Source organism: Miniopterus schreibersii (assembly GCF_964146895.1).
Source record: "Miniopterus schreibersii genome assembly, chromosome: 9".
Lineage (NCBI taxonomy): Eukaryota > Metazoa > Chordata > Mammalia > Chiroptera > Miniopteridae > Miniopterus > Miniopterus schreibersii.
The window spans coordinates 73,527,080-73,553,257 of record NC_138118.1 but is presented as its reverse complement, the minus strand read 5'-3'; the positions used below and the strand labels follow the sequence as shown (position 1 = coordinate 73,553,257).

Below are 26,178 nucleotides of genomic sequence, written 5' to 3'. Positions count from 1 at the left end.
GCTAGATGTATAATTATCCCCATTTTCCAGAGGAGGAAACTGAGGCACACAGCAGTTACATAATTTGCCCAAGATTCACAGTTCCTTATGTGCATTCAAACGGAGGCAGCCTGGTTCTCCAGATCCACGCCTTTAACCATGACAGTCTACTGCTTCTCCTATAAAAAAGGAAGTCAAAGTCCCTATCCTTACAGATGGACATCAAATGTAGATAAATGAGAAAAGTGGCTGCTGCTAGCACAGTGCCAAGAGGAGTGCTGAATCCGCCCTGTGCTTTTCTCCACAGATCTGGCACACTGCCACTCCTACCTGCTGGAAATGAGCCAGCTCCTGCAAAGCATGGACGTCCTGCACCGGACGTATTCAGCGCCAGCTATCAACGCCATCCAGGTGAGTCGGATCCCTCTCCTGGTGGCATTCTGCTGCTCCTCTCCTTTCCTTTCCCCTCCCTGCCTCTCACTAACCGTGGGATATTGCCTGGGCAGGCGCTTTGGCCACGTTCAAGGGGCTGGAGGTGGTCACTTTGCTGTGCGTTTTCCCCTATCGGTTTGGTGGATCTTACTGTCTGTGCTCTCTTTCCCTTTTCGAAACAAAGGGTGGAGCTTTTGAAAGTCCCAAAAAGGAGAAAAGATCACACAGGAGGTGGCGGTCCAGAGCTATGGGCAAAGATGCTAAAGGAACACTACAGGTAACCATTGCTTCTCCAGCGGGCTGGTTTCCCCATGGGCCCCTCTCTGCACACCATGTGCTGGGGGCCACTGGAACTCAAGGAGAACAGACAGGTGAATATTCTAGTTACTCCCTCAAATACCTTGTGCAGAGAGATGAAGTCAGTCACTTAGGTTTTCTGGACACTAGGATAGGCCTGTGATGGATACTGGGTAAGGGGAAATGGCATGAGGTTGGAGGGACTACAGCTGTTTCTGCGACTTTGGCTTCTCACAGGTTAATGCTCAGGCTGCCTGCCAGCTTCCCTGCTGGGTGGGCGCTCTGACCCACCTCTGCTGCTGCTCAGTGGAGTCATCTCTGAGGACTCAGGATGTTGGGCACATGCTCTTTTGCCTCTTGTCTCCAATTTCCCGTCCGAGGTGGTATCACGCTAGCTGCTGACTTTCCCAATGCACAGCTAAGCCAGAGGCCGTTCGTTGCATGTTAAATTGCAACATTATTAGGGTCCAGATAAATCAGAAAGTTATGGATAAGTCATCTGCCATATTCCTATAGACTCTTTGGTTCAAAGCACTCTATGGGTTGAACTTAAATACTCCCAAAGTAAAGAATGACTTGTGTACTAATATGTGAGAAGTTAGTTCATTTTCTAGAAGCACCAGGAGCAAATAAAGGAAAACATTTTTAAGCCTCCCCACAGTTAACAACCTAGATTATCGCCCGGAGGAAGGAATTGAGTATAAATGAGCAAGCGCCAGGCAGCTGTAGCTGTCATTTTCAATGTACAGTTTTAATGCTTCTGTCATTTCCAAAGAGTATAGCATTCTCCCCTTAACTGCAGTTTTGCTTTCCATGGTTTCAGTTTCCCACGGTCAACCACAGTCCAAAAATATTAAAAAGTAAATTCCAAAAATAAACAATCCATAAGTTTTAAGTATTATCCACAGTTTCAGGATCCACTGGGGTCTTTTAACAGATCCCTACAGACAAGGACAGACTACTGTATGTGATTTCTCACCCATTTTTATTTTTGCAAGAAGCTAGTACAACTTGCAGGAGAAAGTGCTTTCCTGAGTTTTCATTTATTTTTCTTATAAGTAATCGCTCTGTAGAAAGACTTTGCTATATATTGTCCTTTCCTTACTACTTTCCAATCTTAGAAACCAGTAAATATTCTCAGTCATTTGCATCTGAAAAGAAATCTCTTCTTTTGGTGTCACTCAGGTCCCTAAACCTTTTGATGGCCCACAAAGACTGCATTCTTCGAATCCGAATTTGTCAACACTAGACTTTGGAGAAGAGAAAAATTATTCTGACGGCTCTGAAACCTCATCTGAGTTTTCTAAAATGCAAGAAGATCTGTGTCATATTGCCCACAAAGGTATGTGTTGGATGATACTGTTAAATGCATGTGGGCTGTCCTTGGAGAAGGGACTTTAGTTGGTTAATTTCCTGATCTAATCTATTGAGATTTTAGGGAACCCAATTTTTATTTCATTTTATTTCTCTGGGAGTAGGGGGTGTTTTGGCAAGAAGTTTCTTTTTAACTTCTTAGGGGAGATAGTAAGAGCACTAGGTATAATTTAAAAGCTGAGGAATCTATATGCTGCTGATGGGTGTGTAAATTGATACTGTTCTGGAGGGCAATATGATATTGTGTTGCAACTTAAAAAAAAAAATCTGCCTATTCAGCAACTCCACTTTAAAGAATTCATTTGTAGGAATTAACTTAAAATGTATTCAACTAAATATATTCATTGTAGTCGTTTGGCAATTTCATGTAAAAATAAACACACTTACCATGCAACCCAACATTCACATTCCTGGGCATTTATCCCAGAGAAAATATAAACCTAAAGTCCACACAAAAACCTGTACACAAATGTTCAGAGCAAGTTTATTTGAATTAGCCCAAAACTGGAACAACCCAAATGTTTTTCAACAGGTGACTAGTTAAACAAATGGTGGTACATCCACATAATAGAATACTACTCGGCAGTGAAAAGGAACAGACTGTGGTTCTACACAACAAGTTGAAGGGATCTCAAGGGCATTATGCTGCCTGAAAATAGTCAATCTCACAAGGTTACACAGAGTGTGACTCCGCTTATTAACACTTTTGAAGTGATAAAATTATAGAGATGGAGAAGTGATTAGTGGTCGCCAGAGGTTACAGACAAGGAGGAGAGAAGGGGAAAGTATGGGTGTGATTATAAAGGGGTAACAAGAGCCCAGCTGAGCGTGGCTCAGCAGTTGAGCATCAACCTAGGGTCCAGGAGATCGAGGTTCGATTCCTGGTCAGGGCACATGCCTGGGTTGTGGGCTTGATTCCCGGTCGGGGGCGTGCAGGAAGCAGCCGATCAGTGACAACTCTCATTATTGCTGTTTCTATCTCTCTTTCTCCCCCTTCCTCTCTCTGAAATCAATAAAGATATATTTAAAATAATAAAATAAAATAAATAAAAATAAAGGGGTAACAAGAGGGATCTTGGTGGTGATGGAAAGTTCTTCATCCTGATTCTGGTGGTGGTTCCACGAATCTACACATAAGACAAAATTACATTGACTTTTATTTACACACATATACCTAAATAAGAGCATGTAAAACTGGTGAAATCTGAATAAGAGCTGTCGATTATCCCAGCGTCGATCTCCTGGGTTTGATATTGCACCTTAGTTACGTAAGATGTCACCACTGTGGGAAACTGGATGTAGGGTACTCAGGACTCTGCAACTTCCTGTGAGTCTATTATGATTTCAAAATAAAAAGTTAAAAAAAATTAGAAATAATCTAAATGCCCCATAATAGAGGGACTGGATTTTTTAAATTGAGTATAATCATATGATAGAATAGTCAATAGCCACATCATAATAATAGCCAGTTTATTTCGAGCTCAGAGCTGTCCGTCAGGTGTTTGTTTAGCACTTTACATGCACTGTTTCACTTAGTTCTAGCAACAACCTGTGGCGTAGGTGCTCCTGCAATCTCCTTTACACAGATAAGAAACCTGAGACTCAGAGGAGCCAAAGAACTTCCTGAAGGTCACATGGTCGAAAGCTGCCAACCTGAGACTTGAATCCTAACCGGCCTGACCCCAGAGTCTGTGCTCCTCAGCTGGTGTCTCACTACCCTTACGGATGGGGTAGCCAGGGTTATTTTTATAGAGATAGAAAGATGTTCATGGCATATCACTGAGTTAAAATACAAGGCCACAAAACAATCTGTAGGTATGATCCCATTTTTTTGGAAAAAATAAACTATATAAACCTGGTGTATATAGGCATACTCAAAGGTCTGAAGGGACACACACCAGCAGTTTTGTGATGGAGGCTGGAGTTGAAAGTACTTATTTTCTTCCTCATGTTTATCTTTTTTTATTTCATCTATTAATTATTTTTTAAGGAGCAAATGGGTGAAATTTTTTAGTGGGAGGGCTGTGTTTGCAGCAGGAAAGAAGGCAGTCCCTCTATCGCCTTGCTCTCCTAGATCTGTATTTCTCTCCCTGCACATTGTTGATTCCTTCAGCTCTCTGTTTTTTCTTACCCTACAAACCTAAAACATGTTGGCTATGGGGAAGCCGTTTCATGCTCTTGGCAGAGTCCCACCTCAAACTCTTGTGCTTGCTCTCAGTAGAACGCCGGCAGCGTTTTGCAGTGCTGTTGTACAACCCATCTGTGAAATGGGCATAATCACCTGTCCCGACCCTTTAAAGCTCCTCACACCGCTGTGTGTCCTCTACTATTGCAGGATCAGTTATAATTAGGGCATTGCATGTTGGGTTTTGAGGGAGGAGTGCCTACGAAACACCTTTACTTTTTAATAATATGACCTGTCTTTTTAAAAATGGGAAAATGCTGCCTCCCGGCAGAAGGGAAGCAGCCTGCATTTTACCTGCTGCTTCCTCAGCAGGACGGGGTTGCCACATCGAGTCCCTCTATCGATCCCGTCGCCCCGCAGAGGACTCAGCCCCGTGGACGGTCCAGTGGCCTCGGCCAGCTGCTCCGTCTCTCAGGCTTTGTGAGAGCCAGCTGGCTGCAGAGCTGCCACGTGGCTAGACGAGGTCCAGGCCTGCGCTCCGGGAAAGGCCCAGGCGCACTTACCCGGCAAGAGCGGGTGCCCCCGGGGCTAGGGACAGTCAGTTCCACCGGGAGCAGACAAGCTGTGTTCCCTTCCTGTGGCACCAACGTCCACACGGGCTCTGACAGACCCCGGGCGTCTCTCTCAGGCTGTATCGCAGAGACCTCCCGGGGTCAAGGCAGCTGTCAGGGTTGCCCTCGGGCCTGTGCCCTTCATGCCTTCCCGCTTCCGTGCGTTTCCTCTTCATAAGCCTGCTTTTGCCCCGGACACGTTCTATTGTCCTTTCTTCACCGTTTCACTAATCTATTGACTATGATTCCGAGCAGCTGAAGTGAAGGCAAGAATTCTACTGATGTTGAAACCTATTGTATACCTATTTTTTCTTCCACTTGTTAAATGCGTTGGAATTCTCCCCGTTTTGTGGAAGTTAGAACAAATGGTAGGCAACCTATATATAACCATCCTAAAATGTCCTCGTTATATTTTGTAGATTATACGTTTGATTTTTATGGCATATCTTTGATCTAATTCTCATTGGTTCATGTGTCTGGCTTTGTGTATATGCTGACACACAAGCAAAAAACAAAATGTACTAAAATCGAAAAGTCATGAATATGTAAAGGCTTTACATTCCCCAAATTGTATTTTATGGACCACTTTACCCATAAAATGCTTTAAAGGCAAAAGAATTCCATGATTTAAAATGTTTGAAAAGCATTGTTGAGTCTGGTTTTCTTTGCAGTCACACAGGAAACAAATGTTAAAGGTCCTGAGAAGTCCTGCAGTAGAAGTCCTGTTAGCTTTATTTAACTCAATAATTTTCAGTTTGCGGGGGGGAATTTTCTCCCTTCCTATCCAAACAGCTATCAGCTTTTATCACTCTGGAGCTAATGTTCCCAAAAAACATACTTCAGGCAACACTGAAAATAACAAGCCTTTTGGGAGCTAACCCTCTATACCAGCTGAGTCAAGACAGGCAGTCATTCCAGGCCTCCTCTGTGACTGACTGGCTGTGGGACTTGGACCTCATTGATTAACCACTCTGGGCCTCAGTTACCTTATCTGTTAAATGTCCTAAAGTAGTTATCCTGACTCTTTTAGCTCTCAGATTTTGTAATTATCTTCCATGATTAATTATTTTGCACTGAATAGAAACAGTTCTTACTGTTGCTTAATATTGCAAGGATATTTATGAGAGAGTGTTCTATTAGTAATAGAAACAGAAATGACTGAATAGAAGAATGGCGTGGAAGCCGGTAGTGATCACTGAAAGTCGATTGTGTGATGCCCATGGCATTCCACCTGTCAGAAGCTCAAGCTGTGTGCCACTCTCAGTACAGTGAGGAGGCCTGAGAAGCGGCTACAGACAGGCCGGGAGAGATGAGTCAACAGAAATGCCATCATTGCCTCCCGCTGTTTGAAAACCCCAGGAAAGAGGAAATGTTCTGGCTGCCAATGAGCAGACATCGGGGTAAATGCCAGCTTAGGAACGCAAAGGACTTTCTTACCCCGTAAGAGTGAACTGTTTTAGAACACAGCGAATGCTCTGGGAAGCGTGGGCCCAAGGCAGGGAAGCTGGGGGATGCAGACCTGCTGGTCGTTCTGTGGTGGTGGCCTTCGTGACCTTTGAGGTTCTTTGTAGTTGAGCATCTAAGACTTTCCACCTGGTCTTGTTTATTAACAGTTATCCGTGGATGCGATGCACCCAGTATCTTTCTTTTTCTTTTTCTCCAGCATCATGTTAGAAATTAGTAAGAAAGCACTCCTGTCGCAGAGAATATTCCTGACCTCTGAGATTCTTAACTGTTAATGCAGCCTTTCATCACTGCTGCGTGTGTGCTGGGACACGAAGCTGCTCTGAAGGACTGTTTTAATGTCCTTGGAGTGGGCCTAAGCGGTCATTTAAGAAATTTAGCCCTGGCCGGTTTGGCTCAATGGTTAGAGCGTCGGCCCGTGGACTGAATGGTCCCAACTTCGATTCCAGCCAAGGGCACGTATCTCTGTTGCAGATTCAATCCCTGGCCTGGGTTGGGGTGTGTGCAGGAAGCAGCCAATCAATGTGTCTCTCTCACATCAATGTTTCTCTCTCTCTCCCCCTCCCTCTCCCCTCCTCTCTCTATGAAAAGCAATGGAAAAAATATCCTTGGGTGAGAATTAAAAAAAGAAAAAAAAAGGAAATTTAGTGCATGGGGATCTGGTGTTCTGAGCCCCTTTGTCAGGTGGCTTAGAAAGTGCTTTACATTTTGCTCAGCTGGTATGGCTCAGTGGTTGAGCACCAACCCATGAAACAGGAAATCAGGGTTCAATTCCCGGTTGGGGCACATGCCCGGGTTGCAGTCTCAATGCCCAGTCGGGGGCGTGCAGGAGGCAGCCGATCGATGACTCTCTTTCATCATTGATGTTTCCATCTTTCTCTCCTCCCTTCCTCTCTCTGAAATCAATAAAAACATATTTTTTAAAAAAGTGCTTTACACCTTAAAATTAAATACAGTGACTATGAGTTTTTTTTGTGTTTTTTTTTAAAAAATATATCTTTATTGATTTCAGAGAGAGGAAAGGAGAGGGAGAGAGAGAGAGAAACATCAATGACGAGAGAGTCATTGATCGGCTGCAGCCCGCAACCCGGGCATGTGCCCTGACCGGGAATCGAACCCCAATCGCCTGGATCCTAGATCGATGCTCAACCGCTGAGCCACGCCCGGCCGGGCGACAGTGACTATGAGTTTCTTTCAGCTTACTTTATGCCCACCACAGTCTTGTCAGCTCTACGCTTTGAACCAAAGGGTGTATGTTCTGCCAATTTAAAAATGTTGATAGGACCCTTCTAGCTTGGTTGACTGCCTAGCTTTGGTGCAGGCCATCTGAAAGCCAGAGGAATTGACTTAGTTAAGTGGCAGCCAGCGGAGTGCCACATTTATTTAATTTAGAGCAATAAATAAGAGAGTGGAAAAAAACTGCTTGTAACCAAAGTGATTAATGTTAACTGGACTTATTGTGGTCATCATTTTGCAATGTGTCCAGATATCGAACCATTTTGTTGTGCACCTGAAACTAATGTAATGTTATATTGTCAACTAGATCTCATTTTAAAAAATGACAATGAAGCAGAACCCCCCCAGGGACCCACTCAGCCGGGCGACAGTGTCCTGTGGGGTCGCAAAAGCTGGGGGTGCCTATCTGACAGCCATAAGATGCAGGACCTAACTGCGGGTTTGTTGCTTTCCAGCTGAGGCTGCTCTTCTGCTGCTCAATAGATTCCGGCCTATTCCTCATTCACAGACCCTATACCCTGCACGCAGTTATCTATAGGCGTCGTCCTGGCAATAGACTAAAGAATCCTCCTAAAACTGCTGCCCACGTTTCAGGAGACTGGTCACCACCACATGCACTGCCGTGGTTCTGTCCTCACCGTCACTATTATTATTGCAGTCACGTTTATTATTTATTGTGTGCTCTGCATTGGGTTAAGTGCTTTACTTGCATTCTTTTATTCAACCCCCTAATGATCTTATAAAGTAAATGCTATTATTCTCCCCATCCACAAACGAGGAAACTGGAGGTCAAGTCCATCATCATGCACTTGTCCAAAGTCACACAGTGAGTGAGGGATGGAGCTAGGAAGAGCCCGGGGCTGGCGCCGGAGCCCACGCTATTGGTCACTGTTGCTGTGCCCGTTACTTTGCTCCTTTGAATCCTTTAAAACAAAGGGCTGAGTGTGTTCCATAGACATTATTAGAAAGCTTAGTAACTATCGACCTGTGACTTCTGTCCCATGTAGACAGAAGCACCATCATTTGTGTGCGTGTTTAAATAGGTTGCTTATTTGTGCTGTGGCTTTGTCAAGATGCTCTAAGTCTATCCCTAAACACAACTTCAGACAAGTTCAGCGACAATCTATAGAAAGGTTCGATTGTCCTCATGGTGTTGAGGCGAAGTCAGTCAGTAACGCGTATTTCGTGTCTGTGACACTAAACAGGCCACTCTTGAATAACAATAGCTCTGCAAATGCACCGTGGTGGAGCTCAGTAATACGCCAGGCCGCTTGGGAAGCGTGTCTCTTCCTTTGCCTGCCCTTCCAACGCCAAATGTAATCAAGGAGCTCAGAAAGATAATATTCAGATGTGAGATCCATTATCGATAATTTAGATGGCAGTTTCCTCCTTCGTGGGAGGTCATTTGTGCACTGTGTGATTGACACCCGATGAGTTGTTTTGCCGCATGTGTTAACGGTTTTTAAAACGGCAGCTCAGGCATCTGCGAGCCTCCTAGTGCTAAACCCAAATTGTGCCCAAATCCTCGCTGCAGCGAGAGTGCTGACTGCAGGCCCAGACGTGGGGAATTCTGGGTCACGCAGCTGGAGAGGCTAACGAGGAAGGAGGAAGGCAACGCCTTAAGTATTTTGAAATAATTTCAAACTTACAGGCAAGTTGCAAGAATAATACAAATAACTCCCACACGTGCTTTACTCAGATTCACCATTTTTAATATTTTTGCCACGTTTATTTTCTCTCTCTCTACACACACCCACTTGCACGTGTGCTCGTTTTTCTGAGCTGTGAGACTAGGAATCCTGTGTCACGTCTTTTTTATGCCTCTATGCTGTAGCTTGTGTTTCCTGAGAACGGGAATTCTTAATCGCAGTTTGGTTATGAAATCCAGGAAATTAGCGTCGAAACAGTGCTGTTACCTACCCTGCCTTCCACGTTCAGATGTTGTCATTTTATCTCAGTCATGTCCTTTAGTAGCACTTTCCCCCTCAGTACAGGATCTAGGCCGTGACCATATGTTGTGTGTAATCGTCGTGCTCGCTTAGTCTCCTTTAATCGGGAGCAGTTCCTCAGCCTTTCTTTCTCGTAGGTGAAATTGACATAAAGGCCAATTTTTTAAATAGGATGCTCCTTATTTTGGGTTGTTTGCTGTTTCCTTATGATCAGATTCAGATTGTCTGTCCCCGGTCGGCCAATAACAAAAACAGCGGTGTGTCTTTTTCAGGGCCTTTCACCCAGATGACACAAAGTCCATATGACTCTCATTGGTGATTAATTTTGGTCACCTAGCTAAGGTGCTGTCTGCTTCCTCTACTGCATTGTTACTGTTTTTACCCTGAGACCCAATAAGCTTTGTTTCCAAACATTTCCAGTCTTTGGGGATACAAACAAAAACTAAATGTTAATATGAATCCTGAAGTATAGTTCTTTCAAGTGTCAAAACGCCTTGATGATAAGTCATAAAATTATGGAATTTTATCATGGGTAGGGGCTTTTGAATTGACAAGTGTGATTTTTAAAATTTAATAGGCTTTTTTTTTTTTTTTAAAGAGAAATTTTAGGTTCACAGCAAAGTTGAGCTTATCAAGTACAGGGTTATTATACACACCACCACCCCCAACACACACACACAGCCGTCCCCACTATCAACGTCCCACCAGAGTGGTCCATTTGTTACAATCAATAGACCTACATTGAAACTTCATTATCACCCAGAGTCCATAGCTTACATTAGGGTTCACGCTTGGTATACATTCCAGATGTGTTTTTAAAAAGTCAATTTAGAGTGTACCTTTCCCACACTGCAAATATTCAGGGCTGTTACTTTTCTAAGTTCTTTTATAAGAAATACATCTGTCTGTATCTCATTTTTAATTATGCCTCTTCCTTCATTCCTTTTTATAATGATTATATCTTTATAGTTTACTTCACTTTAAGGTCAGCTTTTAATACCATATCAACGGAGAGAGAGAAGCTGAAGCAGCTGATGGAGCAGGAAGTCTCGTCCCCCTCTGCCCAGGTCATTGGTCTGAAGTGCGCCCTGTCATCCGTAAGTTCCCATGTCTCTGTACTGAAGTGCCTGACTGTGCGTCCAGGCTCATGAATTTTCCATATTTTCCATCCCCGTGGTTGTGTTCAAAATTCATGAGAAAACAAAATTATCCAAATTATATTCCAGCCTTTCAGCAGATCTGTTTATTCTACAGACCCACACCAAGCCTGCCCCAAATCTCAGTAGCTAGTATTTCATTGAGCATCAGATGGTTCAGGTTTGGTTTCCTCCTCCTGATCTTGGTTCTTCTGTTTCTGGGAAGCTTCTGTTGTGTGTTCGCATGTGTCTGACAGGCGCTGGTTCATGCTTACACCACCTGGCAGCTGGGAGATCTCTGTCCCTAAGACTTCGCCGGCTTCGCTTGACTTCCCAGGTCAGGCAGCCGAGCAAAATTCGAAATCCACTCTGGTCTTCTCTGCGGCACAGCACTGCGTCTGTTTGCCACTCTTCTGAGGACGGGAAAGTGGTTCGCTTTGATCTGACAGTAGGAAACATTGAGCGCCCCCCGCCCGTGGGAGAGACGGGCCGTCCGCAGTGTCGGGCAATCATTCTGCCTTTGCAGCAGCAGCAGGAGCGGGTCAAGCCTCCGCCGTCCGCCAGGACGCCATCCCTTCTTCGCTCGCTCTCCTTTCCCTCACTGACCCCAGGTTATCCCTCGCAGTGTCCTAGAACTCTCTACATCCACCGGCTGATGTTGCCTGGTTGCTCATGTATCTGTCAAAAAGCTGGAGAACTTTTAAAATCACATATTTATTTGTGTCTCCTTTTGCTCGTGCCTTGGAATTCCCACGGTGACCGGCGAGTGGGCGCACACCTGTGAAATAGCCCATCTGAAGAAATACTGAACTTTTTCTCTTTAGGGTCAGGGAGGGGAGACTAATCGGGGGATTCTTGTCTTCAGAAGGCAACTGAGAGAACTAGAAAGTATTCATTCATGTCTCCTATCATGATGTTGCTGAGAAGAGTCATGTTCTTGGTGTCATGTTAATGTAAATGCATTACCAGTAGTATATACTATTATTGCAAAATACTTAGGGGATATTCACTCCGTTGAACATCCCAAGCATGTTGCCTTTGAAAGAAATAAGGAATAATGTGGGCTGACATCATGTCTAGAGTCTTAATGACGGCTGCCTTGAGGAGCTCTGGGATCTTCAAGGTCAGAGATAGAAATATCCCCCTTTGGACTGTAGTGGCCAGCCTCACACTGGGTGCTACTTTGGTTTGAGAGAATCAAGGTAGTTCTTTTCTTTTTTTTTAAGTTTATTTAGTGGTAAAAAGCATTTTTTATTGTTCCCAGTAGGTTGGCTTTCAGTGCTTTTAGAAGGTACCTCACTCTTATGGACTCCCCAAAGCTCCTCTCATTGTGGTCTCCCTCTCCCCGGCCCTCCTCTCATGGAGGTCTGGTCTCCTCCGGTAGAGGCCATTGAGACGCATTTGGCCATGGTGTCCTAGGCCAAAGTTGTTGTTTACCTTCACTAAGGAATTCCCTCTCACCCCTGTTCAGGATTTTGGAAACTTAAGATAAAACAGAATGATCCTTTCCTTTCTGTCTTGGATTCCCGATAGAGTCGTCTCAGGGCTCTCAGAATGGGTGTGTTGTGTTCTGTGTACGATCTTGGTATTTTTCTTTCTTCCTCCTGTGGCTTGCAAATGAAAAAGAAACTAGTAAAGTAACACATTGGTCAGGCCACAGGTATAGATCCTGGCCGCTGATACTAAGATCCAGTGACCCACTGGCCCGAATAAAGTAAGTGTAGACAGTGTGGCTGCATGTAGCAGTCTCTGTTTTGTGTGTTTAAGAAACGTTTCCTCAGTGTTTCCTAAATGATTTTCGAGAATTTCCAAATCCCCCATCCATCGGTACTAACAAAGCCAGAATCCTTGCGAGGGATCCAGGCCCTGGGTTAGACAGCGCCGCGTCCTCTGTGTTCTCAGCAGGGGGACCCAGTGGGCCCTGATGGACGGGAAAGGCTGTGAGGTTCTTGGAAGAGAGTCAGGAAGACAGGCAGGCGGGATGGACCTGTGTGCAGGCACCCGAGGAGCTGGCTGTGGGAGATCTGGGGTGACAGTCAGGTGAACTTGTTCCTTTCCAAAGACAGACTTTGGGAACAGCTGGTCATGACGCCCACAGGGCAGCGACATGAAGAAAACACCTTCCTTTACTGCAAAGCCGGTTCCTTTCTAGCTGGCAGGCTGGGGTAGGGAATCAGATCAAAGAGGCCCGGGGTGGGCTCCCCCCACCCCAAACACCCCATTCCAGGTCCCTGGCTCGCTCTTAGCTCTTACCCAGGTAAGTGAGTTTTGCTTTTGTTTTTTAAATCAAATATCTTAATCATGAAGAATGGATAAGACAATCAACACCTGTATTGGGAAACAATAAAGTTAATCCTCCACAAAATCCCTCTTTCCAAGATTCAGTTCAACTGCTGTGATAATTAAATAACATTAAAATAAGGCCAATCGTAAGGGGTGAGAGCAGCATCTTTTTCAAAGATGAGAGAAGCTTGGAAGCATTAGGGACACTACAGCAGCCCTCTGTATCCACGGGTTCCACATCCACGGATCTAACCAACCAAGGGTAGGACATACTCTAAAAAAATGTCACGTTGTTGCCGACGTGTACCCTGTAGTTAGACCTGCGATGGTTGGGTCTGTGCTGAACACGTACAGACTTTTTCATTTTTCCCTAAACAATACAGCATAACAACTATTTACATCGTATTAGGTGTTATAAGTAATCTAGAGATGATTGAAAGTACACGAGACGATGTGTGTAGATTACATGCAAGTACTGCACCATCTCACATAAGGGGCTTGCGCATCTGTGGATTTTGGTATCTGGATGGGGTCCTGGAGCCAGTCCCCTGGGGATACCGAGGGACACTGTAGATACGGCTGGGAAGGCGGAGGGCCCTGAAGCCCCCGGTCAGAATAACAGCCGAAGGTGCTGGCGATTTCCTTCTCCATCAGAAAGAAAGCCTGCTAACCCCTCCTGCCATCTCTGGAAATGAGATTAGAGAAGGGCCATCGTTTCCAGAGTTTAATATCTTTTATTTCCCAGGCACCGCAGAACCCGTATCCTGCTGGGTAGCACTCGGGAGAAAAGCCCAGGAAGCGCGCCCTCGGGGCCCTGCGCCGGGCCCTCTGCTGTGCTTTTCTGAAACACGATTTTTAACATGTTCCAGGCCCTAGCACAAAACACAGACCTTAAAGAACGCTTATGCAGGATCCATGCCGAGTCCCTGCTCCTCGAGCCCCCTGCTGCTGCCAAGTCGCCTGACAGTCTGGCAGAGGTGGGTAAGGCTCCGGGTCTGGTAACGCTCTGTGACCTCACATGACGCCCTGGCTCCCCGCCTCCAGGGCAGGCCGCGCACCCCGCCGCCTCCCACAGCGGCCCGGATCCCAAGGCTTTCTTCAGTCTGCCGCTAACTGCATTTAAAAATTGCCCTTCCCCACCCAGAGCTCTTTTTCCCTCTGTGTTTCTTTCCCATTTTTCTCCTGAGTATCTCCGTTTCCCCAGGTATTCCTGAGCGGGAACTGTAGAGAGACCAACCTTTTCTTCTGTTCCTTCTGAAACCTAAGTTTCCCACCAGCATCTTCAGCTTCCTCTGTGACACCCACTCTCTTTCTTTTCGGCTGTTCCCTTCTCCCTTTCATGTGACATATATTTTTTTCTTTTAAAATCACAACCTTACCCTCTGAGGGGGAAAAACACTCTATTACAATTGAAGGGTCTTGGCCAGTTAAGAGTATGTAAAAAATGTCTTTTCTTAAGACTTGGGATGTTTATCTAAAATACTCTTCAAATGTGTTTACATCAAGAAATTTCAGAAAAATACAAGTGAATTTCTTGAGAAGTAGAAAAGGCTAATTAGGGTTAAAACTGTTTTAGCTACCTCTTGTATTTATGTGCCTGCCTCAAGATGTGCTAAATTTTCTATTAACAAATGTATTAGACCGAGAGCATTTCAAATAAAAAAGATGGAAGGTATACAAGGTGCGTGTTTGTGTGAATTTGAAAGGAGTTTCTAATGTTTAATCTTAATCCATCTTTCTCCTGTTCCTGTCCCCAAAGAAAACAAAACCCTCCCACAGCACCTTCACCCCTTGTGAAGCGGTGGTGTTGCCGCGAGGGGACTAGAGGCTGGAGTCAGTCAGTGCACAGACTGCCAGGCCCAGGGGCATTCACGGCCAGGGTTCAGGAATGGGCAGAATAACTATCTCAGGCATAAACACGACTTTATATATAAAAGAAATAAACGTGATAGAAGAGGCTCAGAAACCCATGGGGAAGAGATGGATTATTCAGTCAGTTACACTGGCACAGCTCGAAAGCAATTTGGAAAGCAGCTGAAATCTCCCATTGGCCACTAAAATGAATCGCTGGTGAATTAGAGTTAAATAAAAAAGTTCAAACTGAAAAATAATGATTTAAATATGTATCAAGCCCTGGCTGCTGTGCCTCAGTTGGTTGGGCGTCTTCCCGGGCTCGAGGTTCAATTCCCGGTCAGGGCACATGCCTGGGTTGTGAGCTCGATCCCCCACGGGGGGCGTGCAGGAGGCAGCCGATCGCTGTTTCTCCCCCTCCCCGCCCGCCCCATTCCTCTCTCTAAAAATCAGTAGAAAAATATTTTTAAAAATTTTATCAAATGGCTTCAATAGGGAGGACTTCCTAAATGTGGAAGAAATAGAAAAAAATGACAAAAGAAATGTTGACTGGATTTGGCTATCTCTTCTCTTAGGGGGAAAAATGGCATGTGTGAAAAAATAACGCGTAAAATAGAGCAGGAAAAATGTTGTCAGTGAACATGAGGGACTTAGATAATGCTAACTAGATGGTAATGTATTTAATACTTAAATGACCAGTAAATAATAGCAAACAACTTAAGACCTCAACAAATAAATGGGGAAAATAACACAATTCACCCAAAAACCCAAATACAGATAATTTTTTTAAACTTTTCTTTTAGTAGTACTTACAAATTCATAGGAAGGTGTAAAGAAATGCAGAGGGAGGGCCCCTGCACCCTGACCCAGCCTCCTCCAATGTTAACACCTCTGCATCCAGTTTTTTTACAAAGGAAAAAATGTTCAACCTAATTCTTAACAAAGAAATGCTAATTAAAACAATTACCTTAGCACGAAATATTTCTAAATTAAAGTGTTTGACGCCCCTACAGAGGTAGAGAAAACAGAGGTTCTCTTACTTGTTGATGTAATTAGGTAATATATATTTTGTCTTGAACGTTTTTAATAATGATGTACAATCAAGGACACGTTTGCAAACATGTTCACCATCTTTACAAATTTGGAAACACCCTTAATTTCCATTAAAGAAATGGTTCTCTGTGACACACAATTAGAATAAAATATTATCTGTCAACTAAAGTCCATTGTTGCAAAGAACAGCCTGGGGGAAAGTTAGCAATGTGATGTTAAGTGGACATGGCAGGCTATCTAAAGACCATGTACGGTGTGATCCCAAGTTTTCAAACTTAAAAAAAATCTATACACAAATATTTTAGTACAAAAAATAGACCAACTGATTCATAGGGGCCACATCTAGGGGATGAGACTTTGAGAGATGTTTACTCATTTTTTGTATTTTCTGTTTTGCACACATTACTTTTATCTTCAGGACAAATGTTTGAAAATTATTACAGTGCAGTGTTGTTGGGGGAAAGTTTATAAAATTAGATGGATCGATAAATAGATGGTTATTACAATTATTGCAAAGCAAGGCTATATGTATAAAAAGGATTGTAGAGAAATGTATCAAAATAGTGACAGCGGTTGCATCCGTGTGATGGGATTATGTGTTCCCTCTTTTTTTCTGTTTATTTATCTTTTGTAAGGTAAAAAACAGACAAAGAGCTGCTCTCGCCTTACGAAGTTGAGGGGCTATTATTTAATGGACCGGACTAGATTGGCACGTTAATACCCGAGCCCCGTGCTGTGCAGGCCCTGCGGGGCTGGGCGCAGTCCCGGCCGTGTGCAGTCGGTGTTGGTAGGAAGGAGGGGAGGAGAGGGGCACAGAGGGGGCCAGGGCTGGGCGGGTTAGTTTCGGTGCTGAGCGGCCCAGAAATCCTTCTGACACGTCAGTCTAGGAGGAGGAAAGTAGAGAGAGCAGGAGAGGCTGTTAACCATTAATGAGAACAGGTAGATAAATCATTAGAGTCTTGCGTGGTGGTGGCTGACCAAGGACAGGACAGTTGGGTGTCTCAGCATTAGAGGAGCTCCAGTATTCGCCTTGGTGTCTCCTCTCTCGAGGAGAGAGGCTTCCCCTTGGGGGTGACCGCTGGTACTGGTTTATAGATCCTACAGCAATCTCTTTGGTAGGGTAGAGAAGAAGCCTGCTTTTCAGAAAGCCGTATGGATATTGAAAGGGGGGTAGGAGCTGTCAAAGAATACCTTGGGCCTGCTATCTTAGGAGGAAGCCAAGAGGAAAGGACACAGCAGACTCCATCTCACCTTCACTCTCCGCTCCTAGCGCTCTCTGTTCCACCGTCTCGGGCTCAGGTGTGTTGGGTGTGTTCTCAGCACCACTCATTCAGGCCACAAATCTGGTCCTATCGGCCATTATGTCCCTCCATGGCCAGCACAAAGCAGTGGCCCAATCTGTTGAGGTAAATTGAATTTTTCACTTACAGCGCATTCCCCAAGTATTCGGGTCCTTCCCAGTGGGAAAGCCTAGACCAGCGAAGAAGAGAATGGGAGCCGGGCAAGGCGAGGAGATCGTGATAGTCCATCGGGTCACCTGCGGGGCCGGGGAACTTCCTTCCCTGGAAGAGTCTTTGTGGTTGGAGAGAGACAGACAAAGAGAACTAGCTCAGTCATCCATGAATAATGAATGATCTGCCACCAGGGGCACACCTGGAGCAGAACACACAGTTTATTTGTCAAGGGGATGCCCCACAAGCAGCATATTGGCCTCGGTGAGCACACTGGGGCAGAAGAAGGCGATGTCACTCTGAACCAGCCATGCAAGGACACTCTGAGTTCAGTACGATTCAGAGGAAATTTTAGGGTGTAAAGCAACATCCTGCAGCGGTAGAAAAATAAGAGGATATGATTCAGAGAGCGCTGGAATTTTTCCCTCTTGAATGGAACAAAGACTGGCCTGGACAGTCTCTTTTTTTGCTTTGAGATTTGTTCATGTGCCTGTAAGTGAGGCCCCATTCAGGGGAGACCTTCGGTTTTCATTTTATTTCGCCTGAGGCTTGTTTCTCCTCAACTCTGGGGCTGCCCTCTGCTTTGAGCTGCTTGTTTGCATGGGCCTGTGACCTTGCGTATCGTGCAGCGAAATCAGTTGTTTGCTTTGCTTCTCTTGAGACTGTTTCTAAATATATATGTATTTTTGTTTTTGTGTTTTAAATAGGAAAACTCCACAGACGACAACCGACCGCTGGTCCATCAGCTTTCCAATGAGAGTCGGCTCTCCATCACTGACTCCCTCTCCGAGTTTTTTGATGCCCAGGAGGTTCTGTTATCTCCCAGCTCTTCAGAAAATGAGGTTTGAGCACTGTTTTTAGTTAGGTGCCTCAAAATCTCTTCTGTTGCTTTACTCATTCAGTAAATACTCATATTTAGAAACGCTAAACCCAATTGCTCCTTTCTGTTGTTATATTTTGAGGGTCTTCTTATAACTCACACCCCAAACAGCACAAAAGGATACCAGACCTTAGAATAAAATCTTGTGAAAGTAGGTGCTGGGCATTTCCTTATTTCTATTACCTGATTTGCTAGCCTTCCTCTCAATTACAGGTTAATCATTTTGACTGTTAGCTATTTGAAGCATAATATTTCTACTACAGGGCCAGAAATTAGCATCTTGGGTATTTTTTAATCATTGAATTCAACCAATATTAACTTACAACATATAATTATTATAATATTGTAATATGGTTGTTATAAAAATTTATAATATATAACAACATTGTTATAAATGGATGCATAAAAATCATACTTTCCCAAATAGGCAAGTGTCATACTTGGCCTTGCTGTGTATAAGTGTGTACTGATAATTTTACCCCTTCAGCATAGCAGTACTAATTTTGTTTATATAGAAGATTCTTTTTTTTCACACATAGTTCAAAGGCAAATATAACTCTTTCTACCCAGACACTAACAAATTCTGAAAGTACAGCCTGAATTAGCAAGAATTTTAGCAACAACTAAATTCTTGAGTTTACTTGTGTTTTCCGTGTGAGAACAGGTCAAGAAAGTGTAAGGATTTTAATAACGTGGTTGCCGTGAACACCCCCTGGGCAGACAGGTGTACGGGCCTCAATAAAAACAGCACCCAAAAGTACTTCTCTAGGTTTGCAGTGTGGGATTGAAGAGGTTGGATGAATTGGAGTAAAGGTTCCATGAAAACCTGGCTTGTTGACTCTCACTCTAAGGTATGTTATTTCTTCTTTCCCATAGGTTTCTGAGGATGATTCATATGCCAGTGACATAAGTGACAACCTTTCCTTGGACAATCTCAGTAATGACTTAGATAATGAGAGACAGACCTTGGGTAAGATTTTAATTATTTGATCTTTGAAATTTTGGATCTTTGTGGAACACTAATAAACATATATAGAGTACCTGCTGCAGGCAGAGAACTGTAGCAAGTACTACATAAGTAAATTAAGATATTGCGGGAAGACAGCACTCATGTGAGAAAAATGTATTAATTCAAATAAATGTGTCTACTTGTGTAAATTTCTATTTTCTAAAGTGAGAGCATACCAATTACATAAATATCAAAGATTAGTGCAACAGATATCCTTATGTGGTCAAACATTCTCTCTGCAAGCATATTAGAATATAATTTTTTGCCTTTAGGTATCTAGTGGTTTTCATAATTTAGGATTGTATGGGGCTGATACAATAAAAGGTCTGGTCTGAGCGGTAACTTAGCTTCAGATTCTTTAAGATAACACATTTGAAATTAATAAACTTATACCTCCGAGAAGTGGGAGCCTCACGGTATCCTAAGATGTCCATTTATTACTGGGTAACCCCCGGAGTGGAAATGATGCCCAGGAAATGTTGTGTGAACCATGGGGTACCTGGAGTGTCTGGCTGTTTCCAAACAGCTCTGATTTAGCAGTTTAGTGAGCAGACAGGTTTGTTTAGCAAGGTGCCCGAAGGAGGAATCTGCCCATTGAACGGTTCTCTGCATGGGTCCTGTAGCATCAAATACTCCCAGAACAGAAAACTAGACATACAGTATGAGTTATATGGATGAAGGAAACGCTAAATAAAAATACTGCAAAATATAAATGGCAACTATTCTGGGTAGTGGGATAATGGATGACTTATTTTCTCCGTAATTATCCTGTAACAAACTCAATAGTTTCTGTCAGAATTTAAAGTGATTTTTAAAAAGATTTTGAAAGTTTTTATCAAAATTTGAAGTGCTCTTTAAAAAGAGTTTAAAGGTGTACACAGTAACCTGCTCTGGACATCGAAATCCAGTTTCCTGTTTTATTATAAGTGTGTATGTAGCTATGAGGAACTGGCTTTGAATAGGAACTTAGAGACTTCCCATGAATGAAGTCTAAATTTTAGTGCATGTAATTTTTGGTACTTAATGTAGTTGTGCAGAATTCTTTTTATCTTATGACATTCAGTCATATTCCGAATAACTGAGATTAATAGTAAAATTGAGTACTTCGTAGGTAAGAGTTTATGCATGAATTTAAAAAAATAAATAAATAAAGTGAAAAGACATATGGAGACAACCAGGCTTATTTCCCTTCCAGGGCCAGTTCTTGAAAGTGGTGGGGAGGCCAAGTCCAAAAGAAGAACCTGCTTGCCGGCGCCCTGCCCCAACAGCAGTAACATCAGCTTGTGGAACATCCTGAGGAACAACATCGGGAAGGACCTGTCCAAAGTGGCCATGCCCGTGGAGCTGAACGAGCCGCTGAACACGCTGCAGAGGCTCTGCGAGGAGCTGGAGTACAGCGAGCTTCTGGACAAGGCCGCCCAGATTCCCAGTGCCCTGGAGAGGATGGTGAGGGCGCCCTGGCCGAGGCGGGCAGAGCCAGAGCTCCAGTCCCCTCTATCATTCTTTTGATAGGTTCATTTCTCAGTAACATCTGGTTCCCCTGTGCTTGGCTGTTTTCAGCCACCCTGTAGATCTTGCCATTTGGGGGGGCTCGTCTCTGTGACAGCTGGTGCCCGGGGGTAGTTCCGCTCTGTGGATCTGTGCTCCCTCTTTCTCCGGAACTTTCCATGTGATAATTCTGATAAGCCTGGCTGGAAAACACGTCTTGCGGGCTGTCTGCATATTTATTCTTACCCTCCCCGGTGGACAGAATTTAATTTCTCAAGCTGTTTTTCTCATCCAGGGTAAATTTCCCTTGAGAATGTTTTTGTTTATTTTTGGAATAATATTTTCACATCTACTTCCTAGATTTTCAGAAAATAGCAGGCACAGAAGAGACTTTCCCGTAAGAAAGATTCTTCTTAAGCCCCCCCGCCCTACCACCCTTATTCTGTAGAATTGTTATTGTTTTGAAGCTCATCCTGGAAAAAGTCACCTTCTGTCCTCGGTTGTCACTTCCAAGGAAGGGGCTCCCGATGTTCCCCACCTTCGGGGAATTCCGTGGCGGCGAGGCGCAGACAGCTCAGCCCGTCCAGTGACCGCGGCTGACGCTTCTCCAGACAGTGTCTGTTCCTCTTTTTGCTTCCTCACGTGTTACCTGCTCAACAGTAAGGTCATTGTCTGGGAGGCGGGGACGGCAGGGTCCTCCCCCAATGCCAGTCTCTGTCCTGGGCACTTGCTGATTGGCTCACCTGGAGCTGCCACGGCCCCTTGGCTTCAGGCCGCGAAGTCACCCTGTAGCGGATGGAGGACACCATTCTTGTCTAAATTCTCAGCTTTCTGCAGCTTCAACCCTAATTAAAACTTCATTACTTTAGTGATTTGAAGATTAAGGGGAACTCTGACTAGTGGGTGAAAAGGAGACATCCCCAAGTCATTCCACACAGTCCCCGGAGGCTTCTCCCATCAAAGAGGCTTTCTTGTTCCTAGTGATGATAAGAGCAGGAGAGAAAACAAGCCGTGTACCTTTTCAATCTTCTTTGTTACTCTTCCCTGGAGAATTTCTGCGGAACAAAGCGAAGCAAATTGCTTCCAAGGCGAGCTTTAAAAGTCAGCATTTGTGGACAGCTCTTTTTCTTTAAAGGAAAGCACTGGCTTTGAAGATGAAAGTGTTCTTAAAGGTGTTTCATTCTGGCGGCAATTAAGAAACCCTCAGGATGTTCAGCCGATTGGTTGGGATTGATTGGTATTGGTGTCACTGACCTTGAGAAGACGTTTGAGGAAGGGATTTGCATCCCAGCCCCGTGCGTCCTGGCGGGAAAGCCCAGGACAGCGGAGCAGGCGCCTTGGCCTGGTCGTGGTCACCGCTCTGTGGGTCAGCTCCTGGCCCTGCAGAGATTCCCTCTCCCGTTCCGACCCCAGAGGAGGGTGCTGACTGTGCCGGCTCCCTCCCTCTCATCTCCCATCACGAATGACCCCAGGTTCATTTACACATTTTGCCGTATCTTAAATTGTGAGGGTAATTCAGGGTTGGTTCGGCATTCAGCGTGACCTTCCTGTTTACAGGGTAGCAAACACCTGAGGACGCAGGGGAACAGGTACCCAGCTTCAGGGACAAGGACTGCCCGGAGCATAGGGGGTTGGCTTTCGGAAGGCCTCCCGCTGCTCTGGAGGGTCCCATGGTGTGAGAGGGGAAGGTGGATCCTGTTTGTAAACAGCAAAGAAAGGTTATGCGATGAACGATCGGTCACGCAGGGCACTCAGCTTCCTTTCCTTCCGAGATGAGAAACTTTGGGGAACGTGCTGGGAAGAGGAAACGTGGAGATCGTCACTCTTCCCTTTTGAGTTTCCCATTTTTCCTCCCCCGAAAAGTGGAACTTTCGGCGAGGCTCTGTGCTCTGTCCTGGGCCTCGTTGCTCAGGCTCAGGAAATGACTCTCGCAGATTTTCTTCTGTCAAAATGAGTTTTGAGAGTTCTGCAGTGTCAGATTGGGAACGGTTGAACCTAGGAGGCTAATTCCTGGGCTCTGAGGAAAGTTTGGCATTTTTCATGCTCTCCTTTCCTCTTCTCCCCTTCTGGTAAGCAAGATACCCAGATTCTCAGGTATTGTCAGGTTCGGAGGGACTGGACTCAGCCGAACAGCTCCAAACAGTGCGATTCATTTGGTAAATATCATCAGGTCGAGAGCCTCTGCCAGCTTCTAGGCTAATCAGAACAGAGGGGCAGTTTGAAAATGTTTGGTTCATTTGGCTCTGAGGCCACATGAACATTACTCAAACCTGCAACTTTAAACCAGAGTTGGGCCCTGGCCGGTGTGGCCCAGTTGATTGGAGCGTTGTCCCACGCGCCGGAAGGTCATGGGTTTGATTCCCGGTGAGGGCACATACCTAGGTTGCAGGTTCCGTCCCCAGTTGAGGGGCATGCGAGAGGTAACCGATCGATGTTCCTCACAATGGTGTCTCTCCGCACCCCCCCCCATTCCTCCCTCTCTAAAAATAAATAAATAAATAATAATAAAATTTTAAAAACTAAAATAAATTAAATCAAAGTTGATTTGGTTGTCTTTAAAAACAGAGACAAATCTTTGGCTTTCTGAAATAATCCATAAAGAGGGGAAGAAAGCCTTTATTTTGCTCATATCTTTGTACAAACAAGTGCAACAGAGAAGTAACAATGCCCCTTCCTCCCTCTCAGGTGTACGTGGCAGCCTTTGCCATATCGGCGTACGCATCGAGCTACTACCGAGCTGGGAGCAAGCCCTTTAACCCGGTCCTCGGAGAAACGTACGAGTGTATTCGGGAGGACAAGGGCTTCCAGTATTTTTCAGAACAGGTGGGTATACACCCTTTTTGTTTGTTGTGTACACCCATTTGTCTTCTTGTACCAGAGGAGTTGCTTAGCCTGCCATTACATGTGCTTTTGAAATACTTATTTTCCACCTTTCACTGGCTTCAAAGCAAGTGGGATAATTACAGTGCTTTTACGTACAGAGGGACTGAGCTCCCTTCCGCGGACGCCGAGCCACCGCCCTGGGCATGGAGGCCCCAGCAGTGCCGAGCTCTCTCGCTGGGCCATATGCATCGGCAGTGCCCTTCCTGTTCCAAGCCCTAGTGAGAGAAACATTCAAAGTAAGAAGCATTTGCCCAAACTGCCATTTAGAGGTTTGAAGTGTGCACCCTCAACTCAAATGAGACACCGTCATTCTAGAGCATGAGCGCCCCCATCAGGATGGGTAGTGCCAAATACATGCATTACTCTTGATTTTAAGAATGATCATTCAGCCGTGTATTTATTCATTCAGTCCATAAGTATTCCGCGAGCCTATCCCACGTGCCCGGCATCGCTCCAGGTGCTGGGAGAACGCAGCGGGGTGGGGGCTGCGGGTGCCTGTCCTCACCCAGTGGATGGACTTATGCGGCCCGAGGTCCCTGAGCTTCCTTCCACCTGACTCTTCCCAGCTCAGAATGAGCAGAGAACAGCATCTCTGGAGCCTGACAGCGTAGGTTCAAATCTCAGCTCAGCCTCTTGCTAGGTTTGTAACCCAGGGCAAGCTGCTTAACCTCTCTGTGCTTCAGTCCCTCTTTAAGGTGGAGACAATAATGTACAGACCTCGGCTGGCCTTGTAAGGGTTAAAGGAGGCGCTTTCTACCATGCACTTAGTGTCCGACACGTGGATAACAAGTGTCCTATGAGTGTTTGCTCTCGTTACTGACGCTTGACAGCATGATTTGCAATATGTCATATTGGCAGCATCCAAAATACCTGTCAATAAGGAATTATTTAGCTAAAACAGGGTGCAAAAGGTATTGAAAATAAAAACAAAAAACAATTATCTCCCCCTGGCGAAGGGAGAGACTGACCATGCCCCCCCTCCATGCACCCCTAAATGTCACCATAGGAATATTAAACCTGACTGCTGCTGTGATACATTTCTCTCCTCCCAATTCTTAGAAAACGGAAAAGGGGTGGGGTTCACTCAAATGCTATTTCCCTTCCTGTCATCCTGCCGCCGTTTGTCAGTGGGGGTAGGAAGGGAAGGGTAGTGTGGCTGAGAGGCTTATGGAGACGGTGCTTGTCTTCGCTGTAAATTACAGGCAGTGTTCTCTGCAACTCAAAGAGAAGTGGATACACAATCATCCCAAAGCGCATTTTAACTGGCTTTCCAGTTAGAAGCTAAAATGAGAAATTAAACACTGATGCCGGGGACGTAGGGGGTTAAATCAGTAGTTAAGGGGATAAGATCATCTGATTCAAATCCAACTGGGTTATTTAAGTCCTGAACCTAAAATGGAATGAGAATAAATGAAAATGTAATTTGGTTACCATGGCATTATATGCACCCATGTTAAAATAATAAAGGCCCAGAATAGCCCCAAACTCCAGCCAACAATCAGGATGAATAGGTATAAGAAACAATAGTAATGTGAGCTGGTCTAAAGATAAGCTTCGGCCCTGTGAGCCCCTCCCGGGCAGGACCAAGTTCAGGGCCCGCTTGGGTTTCTCCTGTGGTGACGCAGAGAGAGCGAGCAGAACTCCCGGGCTCGTGTGCACAGAGACGGAAAGAGCATTACATAACTTGGCCTTTAGTTCCGCGAAACGGATCCCAAGGAAATAGGCAAGAAGGAGATCTGGTCATTGTTAGTAGCATAGGGTGTGCTGGGCAGACCTGCTTGACCTGCTTTTAAATCCTAACTCCTCCGCTTACTCTGTACGTGGCCTTGTATAAGGGACTTACATTTTCGGAGCCCCAGTTGTTTCTTTATAAAATAGGAGTGGTGGTGCTTAGCTCATAGGTAGCAGTAAAGCTCAAGTGAAATAATACTCAGATGTATAGATTATTATTGCACTGAGGATAGTAAATACTCAGCACTTGGTTGCTGCTCTTATATTTGGAAGCAACTTTTAAAATCTTTTTCAATATGCAGTGTTAAGAATAGCAAGAGGAGTGTCGAAATAAGATATACTGTATCTATGCTACTAATTCAAGTGGTTTGAAGGGGGCAGAATGGCACTGGTGAGTCTCTGACAGAAAGCCAGCCGTGAGGCAGCAGGAGTCCTCACAGCTGGCTTCACCAGGGTAATACCTGGTGACGTGGTGGAGCCCCTTCCTGAGTCTGGAATTGAGCCTTCTGGCCTTAGGTGGTTGGTTCTTTTCATACACGCAAGAGTGGATGAGTCTCTCAGGAACAGAGTCACACTAGCTTAGGTTGCGGAGACTGATCTATAAACTAGACGCTACTAATATGCATTTACTATGACAAATAGACCCGCCTTGGGGACCAGAAGACTTTCGTAAGCATGACCAGGCACACTTTCCCCATAGATTCCTGGGGAAGCCAACATTATAATCATGACGTGAGTGTGGTGAGAAACAGAGGTGGCTGTTTAACTCCATGTGCCAGGCTGCCCGCTTGCCCCGGGAGTGGAAGGAGTTTTGTCCAGGGCCCTTCCTTTCCTGGCTGACAGGAGACTCGCCAATTCAGCCTCTCCCTCTTCCTTGCCGACCCTTGATGATGCCAACCCAGTGTGCATGGAGACCTTCTAACTTAGCACATCTAAAGCGCCAGAG

The 26,178-nt window shown here is 45.0% G+C and overlaps 1 protein-coding gene across 7 annotated transcripts in view; it reads left to right on the top strand.

The window, feature by feature from the left end:
* Positions 1 to 26,178, top strand: part of OSBPL3 (oxysterol binding protein like 3) — a 129,087-nt gene that overhangs the window by 81,585 nt on the left and 21,324 nt on the right. For 3 of the 7 annotated variants that reach the window (XM_081147889.1, XM_081147890.1, XM_081147891.1), the window contains 8 exons: positions 287 to 390; positions 596 to 688; positions 1,894 to 2,050; positions 10,437 to 10,564; positions 17,949 to 18,083; positions 18,998 to 19,091; positions 20,326 to 20,576; positions 23,304 to 23,441. In XM_081147889.1, the coding sequence (XP_081004015.1) occupies positions 287 to 390; positions 596 to 688; positions 1,894 to 2,050; positions 10,437 to 10,564; positions 17,949 to 18,083; positions 18,998 to 19,091; positions 20,326 to 20,576; positions 23,304 to 23,441 (1,100 nt within the window). Of the gene's footprint in view, positions 1 to 286; positions 391 to 595; positions 689 to 1,893; positions 2,051 to 10,436; positions 10,565 to 13,755; positions 13,864 to 17,948; positions 18,084 to 18,997; positions 19,092 to 20,325; positions 20,577 to 23,303; positions 23,442 to 26,178 lie in introns of all 7 variants that reach the window. The other 4 variants (XM_081147886.1, XM_081147887.1, XM_081147888.1 and 1 more) reach the window with 3 other exon arrangements.